The sequence below is a fragment of the Alternaria atra genome (assembly GCF_907166805.1).
Source record: "Alternaria atra isolate CS162 genome assembly, contig: 21, whole genome shotgun sequence".
In the NCBI taxonomy this organism is placed as follows: Eukaryota; Fungi; Ascomycota; class Dothideomycetes; order Pleosporales; family Pleosporaceae; genus Alternaria; species Alternaria atra.
Window position 1 is genome coordinate 137,966 of NW_025091319.1, and position 15,560 is coordinate 153,525.

The 15,560-nt window shown below is 51.2% G+C and overlaps 4 protein-coding genes across 4 annotated transcripts; 3 read left to right on the forward strand and 1 right to left on the reverse strand.

The window, feature by feature from the left end:
• Nucleotides 1-869: 869 nt before the first annotated feature.
• On the forward strand, nt 870-2,813 carry ALTATR162_LOCUS495 (uncharacterized protein; the record flags this gene model as incomplete). Its single annotated transcript, XM_043308089.1, has 4 exons — nt 870-942; nt 992-1,061; nt 1,109-1,329; nt 1,378-2,813. 4 exons carry the CDS (start codon nt 870-872, stop codon nt 2,811-2,813), a joined length of 1,800 nt encoding a protein of 599 aa, XP_043164024.1.
• An 895-nt stretch (nt 2,814-3,708) lies between these two features.
• Nucleotides 3,709-4,775, forward strand: ALTATR162_LOCUS496 (uncharacterized protein; the record flags this gene model as incomplete). The annotated part of the gene is made up of 2 exons (XM_043308090.1): nt 3,709-4,671; nt 4,731-4,775. The coding sequence occupies 2 exons, from the start codon at nt 3,709-3,711 to the stop codon at nt 4,773-4,775; spliced, it is 1,008 nt and encodes a 335-aa protein (XP_043164025.1).
• A 5,459-nt stretch (nt 4,776-10,234) lies between these two features.
• On the reverse strand, nt 10,235-12,268 carry ALTATR162_LOCUS497 (uncharacterized protein; the record flags this gene model as incomplete). Its single annotated transcript, XM_043308091.1, has 1 exon — nt 10,235-12,268. The coding sequence occupies one exon, from the start codon at nt 12,266-12,268 to the stop codon at nt 10,235-10,237; it is 2,034 nt and encodes a 677-aa protein (XP_043164026.1).
• An 852-nt stretch (nt 12,269-13,120) lies between these two features.
• On the forward strand, nt 13,121-15,024 carry ALTATR162_LOCUS498 (uncharacterized protein; the record flags this gene model as incomplete). Its single annotated transcript, XM_043308092.1, has 2 exons — nt 13,121-13,557; nt 13,611-15,024. 2 exons carry the CDS (start codon nt 13,121-13,123, stop codon nt 15,022-15,024), a joined length of 1,851 nt encoding a protein of 616 aa, XP_043164027.1.
• Nucleotides 15,025-15,560: the final 536 nt, after the last annotated feature.

Sequence of the window (15,560 nt, forward strand, 5' to 3'; positions counted from 1 at the left end):
ATATCTCACGCCATATAGTGCCGTAACGTGCTGGTTGTAATCCATGTTCAGACTCTTGCAAGATAGAAATTAGCCTCAATCACTGGGGCCTCCACCAAGCATCAGGACGAGACTCAGGACGAATCGGAAAAAGAACGACCATGTTGGTATATCCAACGTCCAAGTCTTGAATCGACCAGTGTCTGCTCAGCTTGGTACAGTACCCGCAATGCCAACTCAACAACCGGCTTTGGAGATCATGTGTTACGCGGTTATGCTGCATATGTGGTGTTTGCCGCCTTGAAGAATCACCTCATTGGGCTCAGCACATTGCTAGCATTGCCCATTATATCCAAGATCGCTGCCCAGGCGACAAGACAGGCCTCGTCAGCTCAGTCGCAACTTTGCCATATGTGCAGTCGCTGATCTGGTGAAAGACGAAGCACAATGCTCAAATAAGAAGACGAAGCAGTGCCATTTCCCCAAGGCCTCAAGACCGTCGTATCCGTATTCAACCTCTCCGTGAAAGCGGTGCGCGGGATTGACGTCGTAGCGCTTGGACCCTCAGATTCGGTCGCTCGGCCCTGTCCTAATCCTAAGCAAGTGGTCATCAGCGCACCAGCCTCGCATTACGTCTATCCACGTCTCTCCTGCATGTTCATTTTACCCCAGCTTGCCACAACCCACACTGCCACACTACCCCAATCTCACCATCGTAGGGTGTTCACACCGACCGCAACTCATCGCGCTACTGATTGCTTGCGCCCGTTCCCTCAAGTGGCACGTCATCCGCCGGCGCTATACCTCAGCCACTCCTCTGGCGACCTTCCCTCCCGACAGCTCCGATCCCACGACACCGCAAAACCTGAGACGGAAAATACGTCGCAAACATGAGTAAAATCGCGAGATCGGTCAAGAACGTGACCAAAGGGTACAGTCAGGTTGAGGTCAAGGTTCGCAATGGTACGGAGTACGCATGGAGCTGTACGAACGGCGTAGCTGACAATCGCAGCAACCAGCAACGACCCATGGGGACCTGTAGGGTCTGATATGGCTGAGATCGCTCAAATCACCTTCAATAGGTACGACGACTGCGAAAGCTCCGCGAGCTATGCTAACAGCTACTCAGCTCGACCGACTTCTACCAGGTCATGGACATGCTCGACAAGCGCCTCAACGACCGAGGAAAGAACTGGCGTCACGTTCTGAAGTCGCTGAAGGTGCTCGACTACTGTCTCCACGAGGGCTCAGAGCTCGTGGTGACTTGGGCGCGCAAGAACATCTACATCATCAAGACATTGCGCGAGTTCCAGCACACAGATGAGGACGGTCGCGATGTAGGCCAGAACGGTAAGTGCGCCTCGCTTTGTGAAAGAGCACACTACTAAGACATTGCAGTGCGAATGGCAGCTAAGGAGCTGACCTCCCTCATTCTCGACGAAGAGCGACTGCGCGCCGAGCGAGCCGACAGGAAATCCTGGAAGTCGCGGGTAACGGGCATCGAAGAGTACCCCGGTGGAGGGCACCACGGTCCAGACAACGGCGAGCGATCAACGCGCCCGCGAAACGGTGAACAGCGCCGTAACCGTAGAACCGAAGAAGAAGATCTCGAGCTTAGGCTAGCGCTCGAGGCAAGCAAGAACGAGGCAGAGGAGGAGAAGAAGCGTCGCGAACGCACGTCCAGAGTCGAAGATACTGACGACGACCTGGAAAAGGCCATTAAGCTGAGCAAGGAAGAGGAGGAGCTGCGCCGAAAGGAACTCGAACAGACCAACGCCGATCTACTTTTCGGCGAAACCACCGCGCAGCCGAATGCATACCAGCCTACAGGCAACAACCAGGGATATCAGCAGCAGGGTCAAGTGGACTGGTTCGGTAATCTCATGGACCAGAATCAGCAACAGCCTCAGAACACTGGCTTCCTCAACAATGCGTACGCGCAACCTACCGGTATGCAGCCTCAGCAGACCGGCTTCCAGAATGGATTCGGCGGCTATGGTGGCTTCCAACAGCAACAGCCTACTGGCTTCGATCAGTTTGGCGCCCAGCAGCAACAGCAGCAGCAATACCTGCAGCCCCAGCACACGATCCAGCCCCAGCAGACTTCGTTCAACAACAACCCATATGGTCAGTTTGGAGGCTTCGGTGACATGGGCCAGCAGCAGATGCAACAACCGCAGCAAGACCAAAATGCGCTCCAGCCTGGTAGCCATAATCCGTGGGCAAGCAACCAGACCCAGGAGTCGCTCAAGCCGCAGCCCACTGGTTCCAACAACCCATTCGCCCAGTCTTTCAACAAACCGCAGCCTACTCAGTCGTTCACACAACCAACGCTGAACACGTTGAGCGAACAGAAGACGCAGACCCAATTCAACAATACTTCATTCAATCCTCCCGTATCCTTCGCAACGCAACAGACTGCGCAACCTCAGCAGCAGCAGCAGCAGCAGCAGCAACTTCAGCCGCCACAAAAAGAGATGGACCCCAACGCCGCCAGACTCAATGCACTCCTCGCAACAGGAGAAGGTCAAGATACTTTCGGCAACGTTGGCAATATGCGTATCCCAGCCCAACACACCGCCCCAGGCACATTTGTCAACTCAGCTGGTTCAGGCTTGAACCGAGTGAATGCCAACGCCACGGGCAACAACCCTTTCTTGAACTCTCAGTTCACAGGGATGCCTCAGCAGAACCGTCTTGTGCCTGCGCAGACTGGTCCGGCGAGCGGCTTTGGTGCTAATCCTTATGGCAGCGCTAATCCGTTTGGTGCTCAGCCCGGGCAGCAGCAGCAGCAGGGCCGACAGCCTGGTGCTAACAACCTGATAGACTTATAGGTTTGCGGATCCTGAGGTGGACGGATGGTTCAGCGACACAGAGTAGTGTTGCTGAAGTGCGGTCACTTTGAGCGGGGAGTCCAATCGCTTTCCTCTCTATGGTATCTTTTCAATGGTTCTTACAACTATACGTCACGGGGGCCAGAGGCAGGATGGACAGGACGGACAAGGGTTGATGGCAGGAATGCGTGTGATCTATTTTGATTCCCTTTTATTATTCTTCTTCTTCATCTTCACCCCTACCAACGCGGTTTGCATAGATGGTGAATGGGTCGTGGTGCGGCCAGTGTAGATACAGTTTGATGAGACAGACTATCCAACCGACGTCTAGAACAAGACTGTAATCTTTAATTCTTATTCACATGGAGTGCATAATGAAAATGAAAGTAGGAAGCTATTGTGGAGGTGGAGGTCTTCTCTCCATGTAGGTGTATCCTTTCACCTTGAACGTAGGAAGCTATGGCAGAACAAAGGCACGTGACGAAATACTTATGCACGCATTGACGTTTGCCTGACTTGAATCCTGACACTTCGTACGCGCTATTCAACCCCGCAGTCACCCACCTCCGCGTCGAACCCACCTGCCTCTTGCCGTGGCCGGAACCTCTTTGCCGGCCTATCGTTTGTGCTGCACTGGTTTATTTACCATTGTATTATTTACTGGCCGTGTCTTTCTAAGCCTATCATCAAATGCCGCGCAACAAACCTGCAATTATTAGCATTGCGTAGACTTCACGCTTGATCCGCATACTCCACGCTATCGCACTGCGCTATCGCTTGGCGACTTCGACGCGTCACAACCAGCCAGCCATCATCCGACGTGCAATCTGGACGTATACAAGTTGCTAGTATCGCTATTGTTTTTTTGACGAGTTTCTCTACCCAACGAGTCCACATGGTTTCGGACGACGAAGTAATAGCGCGAAACCTACGCCCGGTATCCGCCAGGCGTGGCCGAAAGCGTGCCGTACAAGAGGAGGAAGTTGAAGCGCAAGCGACAGAGCCTAAGAGGTTACGTACTGGCGAACCAGTTGACGACAATGTTGTTGACCATCAACCCCCAGTCGCCGAGGCATCAATCGCGCGAATCCGAAGTGGTCTCCTCACACCAGAAGCCAGCACATTGACCGAGTCGCAACTCGCACCTCCCCTACCAGCCGCCTCCGCTACCGAGACCTCGCCAGCAAACACCTTCCCCTTTATCAAACTCCCCGCCGAACTCCGCATCCACATTTACCACATGGCCCTCGTCCGCGAAGACCCTCTCCTCCTACACGCCGAGCGCGCGCCCGAGAAACCCGAAGAAGACGACAACCCTTACGCGCGGGGCCTCGGAACCTACGTCCCCGGCCGTGAACCGCCAGGCCATACCTTCCACCGCCCCAGGCAATCCGGCCCCGAGCGCGTCCCCTTGGACGACCCCATCGTCCCTGAGATCCTCCGGCTGAACAAACTGATATACAGAGAGGCACGACAAGTCCTGTACAGCGACAACGTCTTCACACTCAGTCTCACAAGCGGCATCTACACGCTGTCGACTCTGCACCAGCGGTCCCGCAGCCTCATCAAACACGTCGTTCTCACTATACCGTCCCACCACGATATCCTCGATGGCTTCGCGGACCTCGTTCGCTTGGGTCTGAGATACTGCTGGGGTCTTAAGACCTTCAAGATCATCCTACAAGCCAGTTTACCTGATGACGGGAGGGTGACGGGTGCGACGAGTGTGTACGCTAATGCGTTTCATATATTGAGGTGGCTGCCGCGGGGGTGCAGTGTTGGTCTCGAGGGGAATGTTAGTGAGACTGTCAAGAGGGTTGTTGCTGAGGAGGGGAGGTTGCAGGCCGTGCTTGATGAGGTGAGTTTTGCTATGTGATGGGTATGATGTGAGGATTTACAAGCTGACATGTGACATAGGCGAGCTATCTTAAGAGACAGCATCAGATGCCGGAGCGGCACTAGGTGCTCTTGTGTGACTTGGGACCGTATGTTATAGGGTTGTATAGCGTGGTCTGTATCCTTGGGTTACAGTGTTGATCATACGATGAAAGGCAGCTTGTTGCCATCCTAGAGTAAGTTTTGCCTCGTCTTGCGTAATGGTCAGCAAGAACCTATTCCATGAGTAAAGTTCCTCTTTTAAACTCACATATTAGTCCTCCGTCTTTGCTACCGCATTGTGTAGGTTTTCCAAAGCACACGACTCTTCTTGGCAGGTTACGTGACACGTGAAGTTCGGAAATTGAATACAACAGAACATCGCCACATACACATACGCACACACTCGATGCTGTAATGTATTAACAAGTTATGAATAATACATAGCTCGCCCCCGAAATGGCGGCGTGAGATTTCCCTGGTCTCAAGTCTGCTTATGCAGCACGTAGCGCCCTACTACTATTGGCTAGTGGCTTACGACGTACCATCTCAGCTCAACGTTCTCGTGTGTCAGTAGTCAACGGCACTGCGGCTCCTATCATCCGCTCAGACGCGCGATCCTCACGCTGGCGGCAACAACAACAACTAAGGAAGGGCATTGTAAGTGGTGCGATGACGGTCAACTCACTTGGTATGCAGCTGCTCCGCCTGCTCATGTTGAGACCCTTGCGAAAAATCCAGCTCGGATCACGTACCCGAAATAATTCAGCTGTTGGAGTTTCTTACTCTGATTATTACGTGCTGGGTGGGCTGGGGAGGCGGAGGTCTCTCCTCCGACTGCTCCGCCTGCTCGTATCCATTCTATCGCAGTCCCGCGATGATCCAGCTCTCTGAGGCTCCTTGCCCCGATCATCTAGTGTGCCTAATACAGAAACAAATAATCTCATCTCGAGTAACCAAGCGGCATTGGGACGGCATCCATCGCACAGCGTTGCCGGCAGCCATGACTAAATCCTCAAAGAAAGTACTTCTTGGTTTGAAATCTTTGATGGTCACACCGTAATGCTGTGCGGCGAAATTAAGGTTAAGGTTGGCGGCAGAATGGTCAAGTCGTGCACTCCTGCACTTGCCGCCCATTGGGTTTCGTTACTATTCTTGTAATATTCCATCAGTCAGCAATGCCCAGGAAAAGTAGCGGCAAAGGAAGCCGTGTCCTGGTATCGACCCTGTCAACGTCAACGTAGGGTCAAGGCTTGGCTTCTACTACTGCTTTGAATGTAACCTTGCCAGTCGAACAGATACGGCTGATCAGCGGCTCAAAAGCAAGCCTTTGCCAACGCTTTCGGGCCTTATCGAATCCCATTACTCTGGTTAGCGAGTACACTTGCTGGCGCCATGAACTCTCATCTTACCACGTTATCTTCCCGGTCTCTCCCCACGCCCGACAGACGATCGAAGCGAGCGACAGTGAGTGAGGAACCAGGGAAAAAGCCTAGGAAGCCTAACAGCGAGATACGGAAACAGCAAAACAGGATAGCTTCACGCAATTATCGTATGTTAATCCTGCAGGTAATTGACCCGTCATGACTACATCTAATAAACTTTGTTTGATCTAGGAGAGAAGCGCAAACGAAAGCTTCAATACCTCCAGCAGTTAGTCAATGACGATCCAGACGGCCATCAAAACCCAGAGCCCTCGCCCGAACAACACGAAGTATACCCTCGCTCCCTATCTGCAGACTACGAAGTTGCAGGGCCGAGTTCCTCGTCGCCCTACATAACGTCGACCACTCGTGCTTTTGACGCAAGCAGCGCCGTCGCGACTCAAACTATGCTGGCTGCTACTGCCGCATCTATGGATACGCACCATCACACAGCGGAGCAAACGTATTCTTATCCACCAAACTGGAATACTCCTATCTACTCTCCGCCCCCACCACCCAACATCCCTTGGAATATGCCGCCAACGTGGATGTCAAGCTTAGCGTACCCATCCCATTCCACCACTACCACTCGCCCACCCATGTACCGATATACCACACATCCAACGCAACCGTCGTATCAACAGGCGCATACACCCTCACCCTCGTACCTCCCTTCTCGCGATTTCTCGTCAAATGCAGATATCTACGGCTATAGTGGCGCGAACTACGCATCTTCTCAAAGCCAAGCAGATGGTAATCTCAACGTGAGTCTGCCTACCTTGTGCTCGTCATCGCCTTACTACCAGGGCCACTACCATCATCATCGACCTGCTGCTCCACACTGAGGTTCGAAAACCTTCTTTCCCCTCCCTTCTCTCTCTTTCCAAACTTGAAACTTCCGGAAAGAACCAGTTGCTAGAACAGCGCAGCATAAGCTGACATGAACAAACAAACTAGCAGTACGTGTTCACGCACGATTCCCCGGTTTTTGAACGGTCGGTGTACATCTGAGATACCGCAATGTTGTCAAATCCCGCCTCATCTCAGCTATCTCGCTTCCTCCCTACATGAGGTTTGCGGGCAAGAGCACGCAATAAAATGGATATTCTCCCATTTCAACTATCAAAGTTTTCCCCCAGGACAAATGGATCTAGCGCTGTGGAAAAGATGACAGCGGAAAAGCAAATGCAGCCAGCCAGCCGCAGATTGAATCAGACCTCCAACAGACTTGTTTCCCATACGGATCTTTCGAACGAGTATCTTACCACATCATGCAATGTTTCATGCGTATAACCCGCGACAAGCTTACGCCAAGACCAAACTACCACTCTGCGTACTATCAACGAATATCTGAGACACATGGCCACGCGGTCTTTGTTCACTTGCGAGCTGTTGGGAGTTTGGACCAATAGAAAGGCGTGGAAGGCTACCCGGATCCCACCGGGAAGTTAGAAAAATGTTGACGATGAGGATATCTAAGAAATAAGGAGACTTCGAGGCCCATGGTTGTTTGCGGCTGAAAACCGGCTAGCGGGCTGGAAACCGTGGATGGGGAGGTGTTGAGTTTGGGAAGAGGGGACTGACGTGATATCAGCTGACCGGTTTTTTCATCATTTCTCGATGGGTACGTTGTGTGACTTGAGTAGAGAGAAGGAAGGACTATGTATGCGTGACAGAATAAAAATTAGTATAAATGTTCATGGTATGATTGCCGCTAGTGCGAGCTAAGTTGTTCGCTTTGTGAAACAGTCTTCGGTTAGGCATGCATGTTAGCCTTGCGGGCTGTGCCACATTATGCAGGTGGGGTGTGCTACCAGCGTCATTAGCCGAACCTCTTCAGCCCTCCTCGATATGTCTATCTACACCGGAGCCTGCACACCACACTGCAGTCAAAACCCATCCAAAGAACTAGGTGATCGCAAAGTTTCGTATCCTTATCCTCTGGAGACGGGGATGCATATGCGATGTCTTCCGGCGATGAACATTCAGGTGCAGAGACCTCTTCCGAAGATGAAGATGAAGAGGCGATGATTTACCTAAGACGCCCCTCAAAAGTGTTGTGGGGTGATTCAAGCGCTTTAGTGAGGCTTACCGATCTCGTGCAGGCCTGTCGCTAGAAGACTTTATCCGAACGAAGGTGAAGAAGATATCGCTAAACAATCGGAAAAGCTTGCCTCGCTGTCCAATGAAGAATACGCATTACAAGAAATGAGTTGCAGCACATGCCACCTACTTAAATATCACGCGTTTCGGGGCAACCATGTTTGGTTCGTGACCTGAGCGACGATTGCCACTTTTGCGGGATCATACGCAAATGTCAGCAACACCTTGCAAAAGATTGCGAGTATGTAACATTACAATTCAATTTGTCTAGGAACGACGTTCAGTTATGCTTTGGTCCGCAACTATATATCTGCGGAGGGATTCATATTCAATTGTGCTCTAAAGGCTTGTCCTTCACCTCGATTCAGGGATGTGGCTGATGATAGCAACAGAACCACACATTCATCAGAGCCCATTTATCTACGCGAAAGAAGTTTGCGAATCTGCAGATTCAGAAGCCTCGATTGCTGTTATGAAGGAGTGGATCAATCGCTGCCACATGACCCATCAGCATGCTCCACCATCACACGATTTTAAGCCTACACGCGTGATAAAGCTAGGCAAGGATGAAGATGATGGCACTCACCTCTACCCATCGGAAACCCCGGTAAAATTTGTTGCGCTTTCCTACCGTTGAGGATCGGGCAAGCAGTCCGAAACAAGGAAAGAGAACGTCATCGAACGTTTTAAAGATCTGAAAACGTCGGACTTTCTAAAGACTCTTCAGGACGTTATTCAAATTACCAGAAGACTAGGCCTAGAGTACATGTGAATCGATCGAATTTGTATTCTTCAAGACGACAAAGAAGACTAGGCGAAAGAGGCGAGTCTGATGGCAGATATTTACGCAGGTGCGTATGTTGTCTTGTCGGCCACGGCAACCGAAGATTGCCAAGATGGCTTCTTGAGGAAAAGAATGGAACCCCTGGTTATCCAATATACACAGGATGATCAGGAAAGCTATCAAGTGCGCGCAAGACAAATCAGAAGCCATGATTGTGACCGAGCATCAGAAAGGACCAACTTCACATTGTTTCGGCGGGGATGGTGCATGCAAGGGAGGTTTTTGGCCCGTAGAATCATTCACTTTCTGCCAGATGAAATTCTCTTCGAATACCAAACTGGACGAGAATGTGAGTGTGGCGCCGCTCGCCAGGAAGACCATAATAACCAAGTGCTCAACATTTTTACGGAACTGCGGGCTAAGACAAACATGGGAAGAAAATACATAATAGGGAACTGGTCGAAAATAGCAAAGTTTTATAGCAACATGGAACTTACATACGGAGAAGATCCACTCCCCGCGCTTTCAAGCCTGGCAGCATGCATGGAACACTTGAAGCTCGGCAAATACATCGCAGGGCTTTGGCAGAATAATATCGCACAACAGCTCGGGTTCTATTGTATTTCAGATGATAGAAGACGTTGGAAGTATCCTGAAAATGTCGACATTGTGGGTCCCACGTTCTCCTGGAGCTCTTACGTGCGCTGTATTGAGTGGACTGAAGCTGGATTCGGTGTATGAAGTATATGTACTTTGGAAAGCTTTGAAGTCGATGTAGCTACACCTAATCCTTACGGACAAGTTCGTTATGCATCCCTCTGCCTTAGCGGGCGGGTAGTGTCTGGAGATGATTTGGTTTCATGGCTAAAGAGGACAAAGATTGGAAAATATTCTACATTGCGCGCCATATGGCTCGACTCGGGTGTCATGTACAACGCCTCTTTCACTGACCGTAATCCTCTGGACGAGGCTCAGAGGTACTATGAGTGGTTTGGGAGTAGGATAGCCTGGAAATATGTGATCTGTTTTGGGTTATATGAATTTGAGGGTAATCAAGATTTCGGGACCGATCCCGTTGAGGCACTTTTACTGCAGCCCAGTAACACTACATCAGGAGAGTATGTCAGGATTGGAATGATTCGGGCATTAGAGAAGCGTTGTTTTGACGAAAACGCGGTGACACGCACGATTACTGTAGTCTAGATATTCAGTGGCAGAATCGCCCGACTCTTTTTCTAAACACCTCTTCCTCTCCCTCTTCCTCCTCGTCCACGCCCACGACCACCAGTCCTCGGTCCACGCGTCGGCCCTTCCCTTCGCGGTACTACCTCACCTCTAGTCCACCTCTCCCCCTCGTCCCTCAGATCAATCCACCGTTCGTCCAACCCCTTAGCCATCGCTGCATCCCTCCTCTCTTTCCGCACCGTACTATCTGTAACGCGGGCTTGCACCAACAACTGCATGCCTATCCCCTCTTCAGTACCTTGCTCATACATTCCCAAATTCAGCGCGCCGCCATCTGGGTTGTAACTTGCGCGAACACCCACTTCCCCACCTAATTCTCCATTCACATTCCTGTTGTTGTGGTGATGCCGCACCAACCCTCGTGCCATCATAGGATCCGGCCACTTATCAGCAATCCCACTAAACGTAATCCCTTGAACCGCGCCTTCAAGCCCCGCGTATAGATTTTGAGACGTAGACGATGGAATGGAAAGACTGTATACGGGGGAATCTTCTCGAACGCGCGAATAGTCTTGTCGGTATGCCGTGGACGGAGGAGGGCTACGTGGGTTGAGATAGAGATTCCAGCCTCCGCTTTTTGTTGGAATGTGGGTCTTCATGCTCTCTCTAACGATGGCATTGGTGGAAGAGTCGCGTGGAGATGACTTGGTTTTCGTGTTGTTGACGGGCTTGCTGGGCATAGAGATGGTGTGGTAAGAATGCGATCCAGAGAAGCGCACGTCGAAGACTTTAATCATACTGTGCAGCGCCACACCCGCTACGATACGTTCTAGACCCTGCGCAGCGAGAGAATAGATGGGCGAGTCGTTTGTTGGGTCCCAGAAGATTTGTTCGAAACCGCGGGGTGAGCGCATGTCGTGCAGTCTGATGATGCCGTCGTAGCCGCCGGAAAGAAAAGTATGGCCTGCTTCCGATGCACCTTGCGCTGTGCTTGGTACTGGTAGTATGGGGTATATTGACGTCGGACGTGAATGTGCTTGGTTTTCGATAGCAACGTTGAATCGACGAAGGGGTGAAGATGAAAGACCTTCGGGTCCGATGTGGTAGACTTCGATGGGCTCGATGTGGGGTCCCCATCCAACGGCCACTGTGTCGGAGGACAGGAACTCGCATGACCATAATCTACCCAGTAGTGCCCCGTCGGATATCGTTTTCACTTCTGAAGAGGGCTTGATAGCTTCGTTGGAAAAGCTGTCGCGGTTGATGGGATAAAGCGCTAGCGAGGAGTCTGCAAGTGCGGTAGCTAACATGGGCGCGTTTGACGATGATACCGAAAGACCGTTGATTCCACGACGGTTAGTGTCGTAATGTTGCGTCTGAGTCTCGGCGAGGTCAGGGCTAACACTAAGTAGCGACAGCTGACCCGATGCAGTCCCAAAAACGATGTCTTCATAGGCCAAATCCCGCTGATGTGGTCGGAGTAATTTCAACTTGGTAATGTCGTCGCGTCCTTCAAAGCTATTCGGGATCTTATACGTGAACCACGTATTCAAGTGTTTAAAAGCGTCATACCTCCACGTCTGATCATATGCCTGGTTGAGCCCCTCTTCACGTTTTCTAATCTTTTCAATATTTGTGCCCGTCTCTTTGGTCCGCAGAACAATCTGTGTGCCGGCAGACCATGCCAGTACTTCTCTTCGTTCTCCCCACGATCCATACATCTCTTCATAGCTGTCGATACTAGGCTGGTACCCCATTGTCTGACCCTGCGGACCCCTCCATCTTTCGGCTTGCCAAATGTTCATGCTCATTGTCCTCTCTGTCGGTTCCAGGTATCTTGCGATGAGGCCTCTTCGATCCCAGTTCCGGCATAATGTTGTTAGACCGTGAACGGCATTGTACGCATCCGAGTCCAATCCGCCAAGGCCAAAACGACCTTTGAGTAAAGCCTTCCAACCATCGAGCTTTGCGAACTCGTTCAGCCGGCGGCTTGCTAGAGACAGGTAGAGTAGGTCTCGTGGTCGCTCGAGATGGGCTGTTATAAGCGAAAGAATCTCATTTGGCAGCGTGTTGAGAGCTGCCATATTGTGTATTACCTTCAAGGTTATGCTCAAGATATTGACGACGTCAAAGAGTATCTAGATGTTTGAAGTACTTGTCGTGCCAATCTTGAAACCAGGAATTATCTCGTGGTGTTTATATGGCACATCTTTGCTGGTAAGGAAAACTGAAAGTCTCAAACGATGACGACAGAGTTCTCGCTTCGTGGCCCCGGGCGTTTGCACTAGCCACATGTCAACTGGACGGGAGTCATCAGTGATAGCAAAAACGAGGCCACCTTCTGTGACTCTTCCTCGTGTGCGCCTAGACGATGTAAGCCCGACTCACGGCCATCATGCAGCTAAACGAGAGTGCCATTGTACTTGATACAGAACCGCTCAGCCCACGCGCCCCAAATTAGCCGGCTTCCTCCATACGGGACCACCACACTACTCAGTGGTTATTGTTCCCCTGCATCAAAACGCGCTACCGCGCCGTTGAGATGACCGTGACCGACAGCTGGTTTTCTGTTTTCATGATAAGGCTGAGCCACCAGTGTTCTTGGGCTCATCTCGCTGTCAGCACGCCCTGTTGATCGCAGTCCAACTCGCAAGACAGCCCCATCGCGCCCCAAGCTCGCGGAATCTTCTCGGGTCATCCTTATAACCCCCCAACATCCGCGGACCTGGCGCTGCTAACTTTCGCGTTCCGTCTCGTGACAATCATCCGCAAGTGCCAACTTTAACCCTGGCCGTTTCCGACTAAATGCGTGGGGATCCGCGCGCGTTGGCCGTCAACTGCGACCACGCTTGAAAGTCAGACTCTTGCTCATCAATCCAGCGCTGCCCGATCGATCTACATACGACAGTCGTTTTGCGACGCGACGCTACTGTGCGATGGCGGACGATGAGAAAAGGGTGTTCGCGCTGATTAGCGCCATCGGCACCATTCGGGACCGGCTGCGACAAGACATCGACGGCTTGCGACAGATCCACAACCGTTGGAAAGACAGCAATGGCTCTTCTATCAACCTCATCGCGCAACTAACAGCTCTGAAGTCCAGTCTCGGCAATATTCAGGATTGGCTCAATTATGCTGTCAACGATCTGCACCCACAATTGCTAGCCGACTTGGATGTACTGAATCATTCCTGCGGATTGCTGGTACGCCATGTGGATGCCTTGAATGCGCGTCTCAACTACGGAGACCATGGTGCCGTCGATTTCGCCGCCAAACTAAAGTACAGCGTCGCTAGCAGATCAATGGAACGACTGCAACTGGTGGCGCAAAGACAAAATGATGCCGTGAACCTATTGCTTGCGGCCTGTCATTGGTGAGCTACTAATTCGTCTCTACGTACAACTTCAGGAATCTAATACCTCTCAGTACTGCTCAAGCGCAGCGAAAAATCCTGCTCCACAAAAGCCGTCAGATCCGAAAAGAGGATGCAGCAAACCTTAGGACTCTCTCCCAGTCCTCGAGGTTGAATGGTGCTTGCATTACTGGCCTCGCACAATTGTCGCGGGTCATCCAATGGCTGAGACTCTTGTTTCATATGAAGCTCGCACGGAACGAACTCGACAGGACCGTCTCGCCTACGGATGAGGAGTACGAGCATATCGCAGCAGCCACTCGTTCCGAGGCAATCGATCGTGCTTTGCAGAGAGAGGCCACTAACCTGCGACACGAGACTAAGTTGGTCCTTGTAGGCAACACGCAGAGCGGAAAAGAGCTTATCATGCATCAATTGAAAGTACTTTTCGCCGAAGGTTATTATTCAACCGAAGAACGCTTGAAGTACCGCCCCGCGATCTGGCAGGTCGTGCAATCGCTCATATCATCCATCACCAATCTACTCAAAGATACCGGCGTTAAGCTCTCTACTGAACTGAGCCACGATTTCGCAATCTTGCTGCACGAGCTGGATGCTAGGAAAGAAGGCGTCACACCTGACGCAGTCAAGGCCATCACTAGAATCTGGTCATGTCCGGAGTTCTCCAAACTCTACGTCCGAAACTTCGAAATCGACTTCCCACAGTACGCGCCCTATTTCGCACAAGAAGCACCACGCATAGCTTCGGAAGACTATGTTCCCAGTGAAGCAGACATTATCCGCCTAAACCAATCCATGCGCGGTATCAACGAAGCACGCTTCAACTGGGACGAGCTAGACGTCCATCTCTTCAACATCAGAGGTTACGTACCTCAACACTTCCGCGAGCGATGGTACCACCAACTCGAAGGCGCAACCTCGGTTATTTACACCGTCGACGTATCCCTCTACAACAAACCCAATCCGCAACGCCCCACTGAATCCATCCTAGTCCACGAGTTCGAAGGCTTCGAAAGCTGGATCAATCAACCTGGTTTCGCAAACTCCTCCATCATTCTCATCCTAAACAACTTCACACGCTTTGTCAGCAAGATGGCGTACGCGCCTTTAGAGAAGCTGTTTCCGGATTACGTGAGGAACGAGTCGGATCCCGAGTTATCGGCGCGTCAGTATATCCTGAAGCGGTTCAAGAATATGAATCATCAAGGCCTTTCTATTTATTCTTTTTGGGTCGATCTCGATTCTAGCGATAATCAGCATTTGTACACTGCGTTGAAGAACACGCTCTCGCAGATCCAGCAGCGTGACGCGAAGGAAGAGGCTTGGAATTCTAGTGTCTCAGCTACGACGGACTCGGATCGCCCGTCTACGAATGGGCTGTCAAGTGTGCTGAATCCTAGTAAAAGTCGGGGCGAGCTTAGGAAAAAGGAGGAGAAGGATCGAGCGAGGATTGTTAATTTGATGTAGCTTGAATGATTGGATTGGATCGGATGGATATGCGATTGGGGTAATGGGTTTGAAACAGGGTTAAAGGCTTGGAAGTAACACCTCGGAGTTGGCGTTTCTGGGTTCGAGATACCATGGTGCGGGTCGGTTTGTATATACATGTTAGAAACTCGAGCATCGGGAAGGAAACTATACTACCGATATAGACTGTCATACGAAGACTAGCTTTCCAAAGGAAGACTTCTACTGTAATGTTTAATACTCAAACCAAGTTCCAAAACATGCACGGTCCGGCATACTATCACGATGGTAGATTTCAGCAACCAGATCCTCTCATATCAAACACGGGACGTCGGGACAAGAGTTCTCCTCTCCACCGGATGAGCGCGATCAAGCACAGGAGCATCCAAACCGAAGTCTAAAAAACGGCTCAATCTCGTCAGAGACGGTGCATTGGGAGAACCAAGAAGAATGCCGAATGTGACGAATATCGTATGTGCTGGTGAGTTGCGTCTCTTCTCAACCCTTTGTGCACATGATGATGAGACCTCCCATCT